At 34.1% G+C, this 13,413-nt stretch overlaps 1 protein-coding gene across 1 annotated transcript; it reads right to left on the bottom strand.

The window, feature by feature from the left end:
- Window positions 1–2,298: 2,298 nt before the first annotated feature.
- On the bottom strand, window positions 2,299–12,831 carry LOC131028883 (phenylalanine 4-monooxygenase, chloroplastic-like). The gene is made up of 5 exons (XM_059210170.1): window positions 12,558–12,831; window positions 6,428–6,546; window positions 3,664–3,731; window positions 3,247–3,421; window positions 2,299–3,165 (listed from the first exon to the last, which is right to left on the bottom strand). The coding sequence occupies exons 1-5, from the start codon at window positions 12,748–12,750 to the stop codon at window positions 2,629–2,631; spliced, it is 1,092 nt and encodes a 363-aa protein (XP_059066153.1). The 5' UTR covers window positions 12,751–12,831; the 3' UTR covers window positions 2,299–2,628.
- Between the last annotated feature and the right edge of the window lie 582 nt (window positions 12,832–13,413).

Genomic DNA, 13,413 nt, shown 5'->3' with positions numbered 1-13,413 from the left:
GTATAGTAATGTGTGTTAATTCGGTGGGAAACAAGCAACGTCCTAGTAGGGGACATTACACTAGCCTTAATGGAAGGCCAAGTATAGATTAAACTAGTTTGATAAAAAAACCAACTAGACCATAATATAGGCCATGCCTTCTTAGCATTTGCACAAAAATTCTATGCAATTTCTCAAGCCTTGGAGGAAGGATTATGAATGAATTTCTCTTGACCAACCCATGGTTTAAAGCTAAATAACAGATGGTCCTCACGATCCTCTAGCTTCATTTGGGCCAAAAGGTTTCAAACAACCTAATGAGCTATTGTGGAGCCCAAAATTGCTCCATTTGCTTGGTGTTTACCGAGATCTTCCAATTGGCAACCATTTGATACATAATAGCATTTCCAACCAAAGGTGTCATTTTTGTGCACAACGCAAAACCCTTCTTCACCTTATTTACTATTTGTTTGCTTGCTCAAAAGTTTAACGATGAATTCATAATTTCTTTTGGTCTCTTAGACCTAAATTGTTTACATGATGCAACATCCCGTTCAAATATGTTGCCAAATTTCATGTTAAGTTTTCCCATTTTTGGCATGCTTTCATATCAAATATTCTTTTACATTTGAAAAGATGGAAATTGTGCCATTTTTGCTCATTCTCCTATGGATGCTAATATTTCTATTCACTCCAAATCATTTATGATCCCTAATGTATTTGTTAAGATTCAAACTCTAGCTAGCAAGGTTGTGTTGGAACTACATCTTCAAACTCTTCTTGATCATAAAGGGGATGCACCTTGCACTGTGGCTAGAGTTTTGCCTTTAGCATCATTTCATACTAGATCGCCCCATCAAGACTAGTAGTATAGCCCCTCAAAGTCCTCACATTCTTGTCCACACTAGTGTCTAAGAACCAATAGCCACCTTTGCCACGATCCCCGAGGCAACACTTTTACTAGAATTCACATCTACCTCAACATACCAACAATGAAATTGGATGGTCTCAACCTTAACTTCACTCCATAACTACTCGAGGCATGAGTGATCCCCTCCCAATCAAGGAAAATTCTCACCTAATGTACACTATTTGACAAAGTCTATTCAAAATCAAGTTCAAGAAGATCTTGAGGATGGTGGAAATGCTACTCATGGTGGATGGGAGTCTATGGATCGTGACATGAATTTGTCAAAGTGGTGGATGGAATAACCCTAATGAACAAGACCCCTCTAATGCTAGTGTTGCCCTCAACTTAATTGTTTTGATTTTCATTTATTTTATTATTATATTAAATTCGATAGTTTTTTCCCTTGTGGGGCCATAAACTTAGTTCAATTTGTGGCCTTTTCCCCACTTTGGGACCACCCACTTTTATTTTTGCTTATAGCTTAATCCCATACCACCAATTTTTTTAAGATTTTGATGTATACTTCAACAATTTGTTTTAATATAGTGTTTTTAGCAAAGATAAATTAAAAAGTCAGTAAAAGGTAGAGAATCCTAAACCCAATAAATGTAAAAAAACCGCTTAAAATCTCTGTATCTGGCGATGATTAAAGAGCATGTGCATAAAGATTAAGAAACCTATAAAACTCTTAATCCGAAAACAAAGTGAACTTTTAAACTCCGCGGTCTTTTTTCACCGACGACTTACCAGAGGCATGTTTGTATCCTACCTGTGCATGTCAGAAAACATGTGAATTGCAACACTTACTGTGGTTCATAATCACGTTGATATGGGCAAAAGCTCATCCATTTACTGCATGCTCCAATGAATAGAAAAAACAGCAAATAATGCTTTATGTCGTGTGTCTTTAACTCAGGGTTATTTAATCAGAGATCACACACCCTTCAGACCATGTATATTTAATAACTTTCTATACACACACACACCTGTCTATAGAAAAAACAAATTCATTATTAAGGATTATAAGTCATCCAGTAAAACAACAGTCAAAATCATATGCACCTAGGAAAAGACACAATCCATGCATTCAGCCCATAAAGAGAAGGAAGAAACCAAAATACCTTTCAATCTTTCCTGTTCTTAAAAGTAGAATGGTCGGCTATCTTAGCAGAATGGGAGCAATTTGGTAGTAAAATTGCAGGAAAGTGACAACATTTTTTAGCAACACTAAACACGCAGTTGTAAAACATGTTTAAAATTCATCATTAGAGGCATATCTATGATGAAATGAAAAATACAATAGATTATATAAACATTTATAGATGATGAATCCCATGCTTTCATGAAGTTTCCATTATTACCTAATTCCAGAAAAGAGGTGATTGTACACTCAAAGTTAACATAGTAGGAAAATCATAACATAATATTCAATTTGATTTATTGAAAAATAGCAGGAAGGTCAAAAATCGACCTCAATGAAAAGTCCCTGCTCAAGCTTAGAAGGCACAGTAATTTTATGTACAGAGTTCCAATTCCTCTCTCCCTTTATGAATGACTAAGGGAAAGTGCTTTTAATTTCTATACAATTTCTACATCAACTGAGTAAAAGGTGAGCTTAAACAAGGCTGCTGCATTTGAATGAGACGTTTCCATACAGACCTAGGATGGATGGTTTTATATTAGATGTTAGATCCATTTCAACTTCAAAGATAATGGCGAGGTTTGTCCAATAGATGTTATTAATTGGCAGACTGAATCGTTTCCAGATAGGATTGAATTTTTGCTGAAACATCTGAAAAGCTGTGACATAAGAAATACATGTTCTGAAATCCGTCCTTGTAACTCATCTTGGGTAGCTTAGCAAATGGGTCAAGGTCCTGAAATATTGGCTTTCCAGATTTCATGTGTTGAATCTCTCCAAAACTAGATAGCAAACCAGCTCCAAATGCTTTCACACCATCATCTTCTAGGATTGTTCCGAATTCAACAGTGTACCAATATAGCTTTGTGAGATGCCAGATTTCTTTATCAGATGCCCCTAATGATGCTAACCCAATGAGTTCAGCGAGTTGAGCAAAGTCAGGGTGTGCAAGCATTGGTACGTGACCAAGAATCTCATGACAAATGTCAGGTTCAGGAGTGTATATTGGATTGCTAGGATGACGGATATACTGTGTTGAGTGGAATGTTTTAAAAGCCAGCCCATTCAAAAATTGACGTGGGTGCAACAGCCCTGCAACAGGTCTTATTTTCCATCCAGTGTGATGTCCAGTAATCTGATTACAAAGACTTCAAAATCTGTTATAGATTAAAAGGTGGAAGATTCAATTACTAAAGTGACTAAAACACTTGCATACCTGTGAGAGCTCTTCTAATTGAGGAATTCTATTAGGAGAAAAGTTGAAAAGACGAAATGATTCTAAATACTCCTTGCAAGCATGAGTCGGGTACAAAGCACTAAGCTTTGTAAGAACCTGCCCCCAAACATCAATTTCTTCGGTGGTATATTCAATGGCAGGAATCTGCTCTCCTCTATAGAAAGAAAAATCCCTCGTAAGCTTTGATTAGATAGACGAAATAAAATTTATAAATGCAGGATATTGCAGAAATCAGATCTAATGTTTTCATTCTCTTGTAACTGTAATTACTTGGACAAAATTTATTTTATTTCATCTGTACGATAGGATCTCACAACGAGCTAATCAAATTTTGAAACGAGATGCAAGATAAGAAAATACAAATTTTGGTAAAGATGGGATGAACAGTGTACTTACATTTTGTGTTTCTTAGCCATATCTGCTATAGATGACCGCCTTCTCTTGTACTCCTCATCATGATATCCCTAAAACCCAACAGAATATGAGGTCAGTCTAAATACGGTAATACCACTACAGCTATTTCCGTCACCATGTGTTGATTTTTGCACTGTTTCATAATTATATCCTTGAAAGACAGCAGAATGTGGTCGATTCAAATACCATTATAGCTATTTCCATGATTATCAATCTTGATTTTTCCCATGTTCTCATTCTAGCTGTCTTAAACTCTATTTTCGTCTATTTGGCTGCCTATCCATCATGATTTAATGTCCAAAGCAAAGTGTAGCGTGACTTTGGAAGACTAAAGAGTGTAAACATAAACACATTAAATTTAAATTTGGTTGATGATCTGCACTTGCATTATTCCAGAACTATCAGGTTTATATAACTTCCTGTATAATAAAGAAATGAAATCAATTACAGAGACTAGTGTTTCCATTTCCAAAATTCTTTCCATTCTTTCACATGTACAGAATTCAATTGATATAAAGATCTATCTGTTTAAAAATGAATCAAAAAAGTTTTTAATTTTAATCCACTTGGTGTTTCTGTAATTCATCATTATGTAATATATTTTTTTGTGAATCGGATGCATCCTAATATTGAGGTCATTCTTTACAAGCCATCTTTCATGAGTAATGTTTCACAAGGATCCATCTCTCGTAAGATTGAATTTTTTTCTTGGCATTCATTGCATCTAGGTGATGCTCACATAGGTGAAATAATGAGACTTCTTGGGAGGTCACTCATTCCAATACCATTTTAGTTCAGGCATGCTTGATGTGAGAGTATTTCCTATAATTAGACCTGCTTATATTTCTTCCCCATTTCCCCATTTGCAAAACCTTCAGCAAGTATTGTTGCATATGAAACATTCACTTCAGAAATTTCTATTTCTTTCATTTTATGCATTTGGTGTTTCATTTATGCATTTTGGAAACTATGAGCTCTTTACTGATGGAGTTTCTCACACTATCAGCTCCATTTATGTTTCTTCCCCATTTGAAAAGCCTAAATTATTGTTCCATATGAACCATTAATTTTGGTCACTGACTCTTGTGCATTTTATGCATTTGGTGCTTCCCCAATGCATTTATGTAATTATTTTTTGGTAATCAATCGCAAGAAAAATCAAGTCAATCTTCATGGACCATCTTTCATGAGTAGTTGTTGGCACAAACCCATCTCTCGTGATCTTGAATGGCCCACTTGGTGCTCATTACATCTAGTTGATGCTCAAAACTGTGAAGCATTGAGACTTCTTAGGAGATCAACTATCCCAATATGATTCCTTGGGTAAGGGATCACAAAATCTTATCTTCACTTTTCCAGTCGCAACTTTAATAACAATTGTTCCATTTCAATATCCATATATGAGAGTATTCTCTACTATTTATTGTCTATTCTCCCCTACCTTTGTGTTCTCAACTCCTCTTCACAATGACAATCAAATGCTTCTCACTAGTACGATGCACATCCAATTCATAAATTGCCACATCTACACCACTCTCTCTGTTCCTCTTACTCTGTCCCTTTCATTATATAGCCCTCGTATCATTTTAGAGTATTGTCTCTTAGCTTTGTATTGCTGCTCTTCTCTACGACTTCAAGTTGAAGTAGTAGTAAGCCAAGTGTATCAGATGGTGAAGGAACACACACTTGAAATACATGTTCCAAATGAGACTACTGGCTACCTTAGTAATGGGAGTTAGTGTGTCCTCACATTCCTTGAGTTCAAATTCGCATATGGCCAAATTCAAATGAAACTATGGTCTTCCACCAAATCGACCTTTTTGTTATATGCTTAACTTATATACACACACAAGTCATCAACTTTTGAATATCTCCATTTTCTTTATTATATATATACTGTATGCGTATGGTTATCCCTCCAATTTTCTTTTCTTTATTATATCTATACTGTTCAACAAGGATGGATGATGAACAGTGGGAATCAAAGGATTGGTGGGCATACGTATAAAATTGGAGGGAAGGGGGTATCCATAAGAGCAGTGGCTCCTGAAATGTAGATTTCCAAGTACAAGGGCATGTAACACAACAAATGGAAAGACAATTGAGTATTTATGTGGCTATAACTTTATTCTCAATACAATATATCTAATGTTTAGAATTCAGTTGAACGTTATTGATTTGAAATAGCACATGGAATCATCAACCCCTCTAATGATTTAGAGAAAATTTGAGACAAATTGACTTAGGGCTTATTATACATAACTTACCATGGCATTTTCAAAAGTAGAGAACATGAGTGTCCAATCAATGTATATCTAAGTTTCCATATCATTAGTTATTGTTATTCAATACCCTTGATGTGACAAATTGATTAAGAGGGTATAAATGCGAGGACAAAGAAAATTACTAATTCCTCTTTGTCATCCATGCTCATGGTCAAATTTCATTTCCAATATTGCCTTAGATTGCACTCTTGAAATCTTCTTGATAGCAATTTTGTAAGCCTTATTGTCCATGTTTGTCTTTTATTGCATTAATAAAATCAAATAAAGCGTGTGTTTTCAAGAAGGAAAAACATGCTTTTTATTCAAAAAAACATTGTACATTAACTCATATGTAAGATGTCTTCATAACATGCAATAGTCAGTTATCATCAGAAAATTCAAAACATGTTTTGTATATATGAAGTGGGAAGTAAAATTGTAAGAGAATATCAAAGGACAAAAGAATTATAATGTTAACTTACTGGATGATCTTTTGCTAAGTTTGCCCCAAAGCCAAGAATATGATCACCATTCGGTATATCATGAATAGACCTTGGGATTGAAGGAGTTTCAATTGCGTTCCACACTTTTAATGGGTATCCTGAAAGAAAATTTTCATTAACGCTGTAACTTAATCATGTAAATAAAATAAAATAATCAAATTCTTTGAAATTCCTCATCCATGAAGTCAAATTGAGTAGGAAAAGAGGAATTTAAAGTTGACAACTACCAGATCGTATTTAAATTTTTGTTATGCTCCATTTAAACCCCTTATCTCTATTGTTATGCTCGTTAAATAGGTCTATAATGATGTTAAATGCAGCAAGCTTTAGAAGTACCTAACATGCTGACAAGATTTAAAATGTCAGTTAAATACCCATTGCAGAAAATAACACTACATGTGTAGAGGGTAGCCACTGGAGGATTTAAAATTGCAAGAAGCATATAAGAGAAACTAATAATAGTTATACCTCATATGTAGTTATCCTTTTGCTGTTGAGTATACTGAAAATTATCTTCTTTTTAGCTATTACAAGGGTTTAAATTTAGTGAGGAACTACATGACTAATTTTAGTCTAAACATAGAGGCAATGCCTCCAACAATCATCATATTACTAAATTACTTGGTTAATAATGTTTTTATGATAAGTTTGTTTCTAGAACTAAAGATACAAACTTAAGGTTTCTTGATTACAATGTGGCCACAAATACTTATTTGACTGTCCAATAACCCAAATGTACAGATGTTAAAGAAGATATGAACCGGTGTTATAATTCCAAAGATTAGAAAAATGCTGCCATTGATATCTGAGAATGAACATGGTAGCATAAATTTCATCAGATAGTTTGAATCTGAACAAACAGAGACCACCAAATGTCTATGTGCATCTAATTGATGGCCCCAATAAAACAGAGAAAACAATATGAGTCGGATTAATTAAAAAATCCAGTTTTCTTCATAGTATCGATTAAATAAAATATGATATGATTCAAAAGAAAATTGTGCCAAAGTAAAATGACTAGGAGTTGCGCAACCAGAATATGCATTCCAAGAACCAATAATTGGGAGATAAAGCAGTCAACGTATCATCCCCGAGGATGAGGCAGAAAAGTATTAAGGAAGGGAAAATACAATGACGCTATCTTCATTGGAAAGTCATACCGTACAACTAAAGCATTCTTTTCAATAAATTACGATTACACTTATGTGGTTATGCTTCAAAAAAGGAGGTTTTGAAATGTTGGAAGAAATCAATTCAATGGAATCATCCGTGTGGGAAAAAATGACTACTCATTCTTTATTTCATCCAATCTCATCAACTGGTTGCTACATTTGATTCATGGTAGCATTCCCCGGTGGTGCCATATGTGTCCACAAGCACTCCAACAAATAAGGCAACTCCAAAGATGCCAGAAAATTTATAAATGATCTGCAGTTAAGCCTTTGTTGACATCCCAATTACCCACACCCAAGTTTGAAAACAAAGATGTTAATACCCATAAAACTGTTACCTAGAATCTATGCACATTTTTTTAGAATAGCATATTTGTTATCCATGCAGCTGTTCGCTAATTACAATGTGGAACTTGCCATCTTGTCTTTTGTAACTTCCATGAACAGTGTCATTTGAATGATAATGTAAATCCTTACATCTCATTAAAAAATTAGGCAACTCTTCTTATAATAAGACACTTCAATTAGAAAATGTGTTGCAATTTGTCCATGGATAATATAATCTTAATGATTTTATATCTCTCTCATGCAATAGTACTGTTCCTTAATACTTTCATGGTGATAGGCATCAACAGTCTCATAGTGACGGAGATTTCAACAAAAGGCTAAAGCACCAAGAAGGTGACAAAAGCAATTAGCAAATACGAAAACACAGTTGACATTGCAATCAAACTGAAGAAGTCTCACACAAGATAGTTGGCCTTTTGAAGCTATGGTAAATCTCATGGATTCAAACATGAAGGATCCATACCAAAAAGTTAACTGCCAGATTTCAGAATTGTTAAGACATTTTCATGTGTCATAGATAGTGTTCTTGGAAGTAGACTCAGCCAAGGAAACTAAAGATAATTTTAATATCCTTGAATCTTCAATTTTAGTTTCAGCTTTATACATCCATTAAAGGAAAATTCATAGGAGAGAGGCTTAAGGACTTCTTATTGAATATACATATATAAATATATATGCCCTATTGTTCCAAGCCAGATTCCAATCTCTAGAAAAGTAATCAATGCTTATGTATTGTTCATTATTTTTGGTTTGTTTTATGGGTTGTATGCAACTGTAATCAAAACTGATTTGGGAACAATTAAAAAGGGGAAGCCTGAGGTTGAGGTATAGGTTTATTTCCAACAACCAGTTATGTATAGCCAGCTCTTGGCTAGTCTTGGGAAAGCTAGAGGTGTTTGGTAGTGAACTTGGGGTTTTCTTCAAATGTTTCAAGATTCACATATGGCCTAGAGGCCTTTGCTAAATATTTTATATCATCCATCATAATCTTCGACTTAGTTTGTGTTATAAATCTTGCAGTCCTTTTGGGGTCCAAATATAATCAGAATAATTAGAAGAAAACCTCTTCAAATTGTTTCAAGAAATGTTTTATGTAATCCATCAGAATCTTCAACTTGGCTAGCGTTACTAAGCTTGCAGTAATTTTGGGGTCAAAAAATCTTCAAAATTATTAGAAGAAAACTGTTCTTGCACCCACATATCTATATATATGCAAAAAATAGTATCCTAAATGATTAGCATTCACTGCAATCCTAAGGCGTTACAGAAATTATGGTGTTTAGCTACCTATTGGACCCTTATAATGGATCACCAAGATATAGAATGCACTAAGATAATGGGTATACATGTGTTCCAAATCCTAGTTTCTGATTCCAAATATACTATGCCATCATCCATTGAGGGTAAAATTGATTAAGGCTCATAGAGAAAACAACATTGAACTTTAAAATCATTGTATGATGATGTGGTGTAGTTTGATAGAAGGGATCTTAGGGGAGCTGAAGATAGATAGGTAGATAGAAGAACATTATGTAGGAGGGTTGGAAGTATCATAAGAAAAAATATAGGAGATGTTAAGAGGAAAGCAATTATGGGGCAAAGATCCACAACCCATCCTTCAATAAGAATTCCCCTGTTGACCCAGCCAAATCTTGAATTCTGAGGTAATGAGCCAACAAGTCCTTGACAAAATAAAATATTACATAGTTGATGCAACTAAAATTACACAGTCAAATCCAAAAGAACTAGAAATAAAATAAAACATTTCTAAACAAATTCTAGGTGCATACAATGATTATTTCCAAACAACTGAAAATTGATACAAAGAAAGAGAGGAAAGAGGTATGGCACATGACATATTGCATAGAAGAGCATTAAAGTTTCAATTGCATAGGCCATCAGCTTTATGAGATATGTCTAGTGATAGGCAACTCATTGAAGGATATCCAATGTTTGAATAAGAAACAAAGGCATTTGTCACAAAAATGTCAATGATGTGGACCTAGAAGTAGAGATAATGACATTTATCTCAGATTTAGACCACAACCATTTTCAACATAGTAGAGTTAAAATATCATGTGAGGGGGAAAAGACTGCAAGAAGAAAAGAACATAATCATTGGATCTTGTGGTTGAAAAAGAAATACCAATGGATGTAAAAGGATAGAGTGTGCAAGAACTTATGGAAGAACCTCAAATGGACATGACAAAGTAAGACATTTGCCCGTCCTTATAGTGGAAAGGAAAGTAACAAAGACAGTGATCCTAGTGACTATGAAGGAGCTAATAGGAACCATCCTAACATCGCATAGGCACATGGCTAAAATATCTTTTTTATCTAAGAAGGGAATAATACCGGTCTCTCCAGGCTAACTGCTGTTTGCAAAAACAAAGCCTAATTACATAAATGAACTTCCTAGCTATTTATTTCAGTCTATAGGTATAAATTGTGCTTACTTTTGAAAGCAATCTATATAATATTAAGTGGTTAAGTACAGGGCTTTCATGATTCACTCCGGTAATACAGAGAGACATGCACAACTGTAGATTGCATATGTAAATCATTTGAATGTTGTAGAAAAAGAAGAGATTCTGTCCTAGCCTCAAAGCTAGATGGATAAAGAAGTGCCTTTCGAAAACAAGGTCATATTTCTTCCCAAAGCAAGATATATACATGTTCTGCGGTGATTTTCTTTGGTGGGACACTTGGCTTGAAAAAAATTGGATAATATTTCAAAATATTGTAAAATTTTCTTGACAGGTGTGGGGAAGGGGGCTCTGCACAGCAATTGAGACAGGTAAAGATTTCTATGGGTCAGTTAATCAAGTTTACTCCAATAAGAGTTATATAGTAGAAAAAAATGGGTTTCTTTGTAAAGGAGACATAATCTCCTAAGGAAGCCGTCAGTAATCATGTCTTTAGGTCCCATGTGCGGATAGCTCTGCCTCATCCTCAACTTAAGATTAATATTGATGGTGCATCTAGAGGAAATCTGGGTTTGGCTTGGTTGGTTTTATTGCCAGAGATTGTAGAGAAAATGTGCAGTTTTTGAGCGAAGAGTATATAGGGGATTATTGTCATAACATAACTGAGGCCCTTACTGTCAATCAAGGACTTAATCTGCCTCAGATCATTGAGTCCTCTTGATATCCATAAACAGACTCCATGAATTTGGTATAACTACTAAGCAAGGAATGCAGCAATACTTCTGCTGGCAATTGACGTCTTAATATGTATTTGCAAGAGATTAGGGGATCGTTAAATAGATTCATCAGTTGTCGACACCCCTAAAGAAAATAACAAAGTTGCTGATGTCTGAGCAAAGATCGGTGTGTAGACTTGTCAGAGGAATTTGTGATTTCAGATGAAACTTGAAATTGTATTAGCCAACCAGGCCATGACATCTAATCAATTTTACTTATGCCGACAAAGATGCTAAAGGATCTGTTGACGCAGCCATTGAAGATACTGCTTGTGATGGATTTAAAGTTTAAAATCCTTTTGGAATGCTCAGAATTGTTCATGCTGCCTTCCACCAAGTGTTTGGTTTCGTTTTTCAACGCGACTTGCATAGAAAAAGTAACAGCAATAAAGTTTATTAGTATATTTTATTGAATTGTGTTCTCGGGGATAAGGATGCAGTCCTATGGTGGAGGTTTGGGCTAAGAAAGTCCCATGGAACTGAAAAGCATAGCTACATTAGATAAAAAGAACGTTTCTATATAAAATAGTAAAATGGGAACCCTTCCATACAAAGTGGTAAACTTTGAGCTGGTTTTAGAAGGGATGAAAGGTTCCTCCACCAACTTAGTGCTTTTATGTCCATGTGGCAGCTTGCATGTTATTTTTATAAACTGCAATTTCTATTTTCATATAATTTCTATAATTTCTTATCTAAATTTGCCGACTTAAACAAAAAAAATTCTTCACAGAATTATTTTTTAAAAATCTATAAGAGATCCCTTTTAAAAAAGGCTCTTAATTTTTTCTCAGAAACAACCACTGAGAAATTTTAGGTAGCTCTCCTACAGGAGCATAGCCTAAGTACTCTGAATATGGATCTAGATTTATGTTAGTTTTGTTTTAAAAATTGTTCATATTGTTTGAAGTTTGAATGCCTCATCTCTCGCCTAATATTTTTTTTTTACCTTGAATACCCTAAAGGCTGTTTAAATGATGACTATTTTATATCTTGGAGTGTATATCACGCTTTATGAAGCCTTGGAAAGGCTAAAGACCTTGCAATATATTCTGGATTTCTAATATTTATAGCAATTTCAACCTTTTATCTGAAAAAAGGGGATATATGGAACGCCATAGAAAAAAGGAAATACAAACATGTGGGGAAAATGCCAAGCACTTAATGTGGTGAGAAAGATGTATTGAATTTGTTAACTAATGGTTTTTCAATTTTCTGAATTCTCTTATTTTGATCATCTAATGTGATTCGAAATATTGATAATAAAAATATTATGTACAATCAAATCCAAACACACTGATAGATAATTTATTAACTGAATTTTTGTACTCTGTTACGAAAATGAGGTAGATAAAGGAAAAAAACTTTTAGGAATGGAATGAGTAAATACCTGGCAATTGCTGGGATTGTGTGGGTGCAATTCTAATTCCAGTTCCGAGACGATGACCAGAAGGCCGAAAACACTTTTTGCTACAAAAATGCTTCTTGTTCAATGGAGTTGTGGAGCGTGAATGATAGGCAATTATGAATTGGCACTGAAGGACAGCCATTTTTGCATGAAATGCAGAACAAGAAGAATTCATACAGAATATAAATAGGCGGGAAAGATGGTGACTTGTTATATATCCAAATGCCAGGTGGTGGATTTCTCATGCATATCTCAAACCAGTTACTTCTCAAAAATAAAAACTAACTTAAGTGCTCCACGTGTTTGTGAAAATTGGGTAGAGGGGAATGATCATAATATAACCTTTGTCCTTAGATAAGTTAGTTATCTGGAATTGTATCTTACAATTTTTGCTCATCTGGATCCTTGTCATCTAAGTTATCTAGTTATCTCAATCTGTAAGTTGACCTAAATCACACTAATTTTTGTATTCTTTTTAATTTTAGTTAGATTATCTTAAACAGGTATAGGGGAAAGGACCCACTAGTTGAGCATCCTAACTTCGCACTTCTCAAAATCTTATGTGAAAATTTAAAAAAAAAGATAAATTCGAATCTTTTTCTATTTTAGTGGATCAACATGTGTTTTGAAAAAAAAAAACTAGAAATAAACACAACTTTTATTTTGAGTAATAACATATATGAATTTTTTAATTAAAAAAATTATTTAGATTAATTAAATAATAATAAATAATTATGTCTATAGATATTACACTCTTAACTTCTTTTGTTTTTTATATATAAATAATTTTAGTCATCTATTTATTTTAAATTAATTTTCAATTTTTAAATTATTATTA

The sequence above is a fragment of the Cryptomeria japonica genome, chromosome 8 (genome assembly GCF_030272615.1).
Source record: "Cryptomeria japonica chromosome 8, Sugi_1.0, whole genome shotgun sequence".
In the NCBI taxonomy this organism is placed as follows: domain Eukaryota; kingdom Viridiplantae; phylum Streptophyta; class Pinopsida; order Cupressales; family Cupressaceae; genus Cryptomeria; species Cryptomeria japonica.
The sequence above is the reverse complement of the archived record's forward strand: the minus strand, read 5'-3'. Positions and strand labels throughout refer to the sequence as shown.

Bases quoted from the DNA above. Each gene is read 5' to 3' on its own strand.
- LOC131028883 (XM_059210170.1), bottom strand. From the start codon at position 12,750: ATGAATTCTTCTTGTTCTGCATTTCATGCAAAAATGGCTGTCCTTCAG. The intron at 3,732-6,427 runs GTAAGTTAACAT...GTTGGGTTTTAG, and splicing joins ACTTAGCAAAAGATCATCCA to GGATATCATGATGAGGAGTA. The intron at 3,166-3,246 runs GTATGCAAGTGT...CTTTGTAATCAG, and splicing joins AATTAGAAGAGCTCTCACAG to ATTACTGGACATCACACTGG.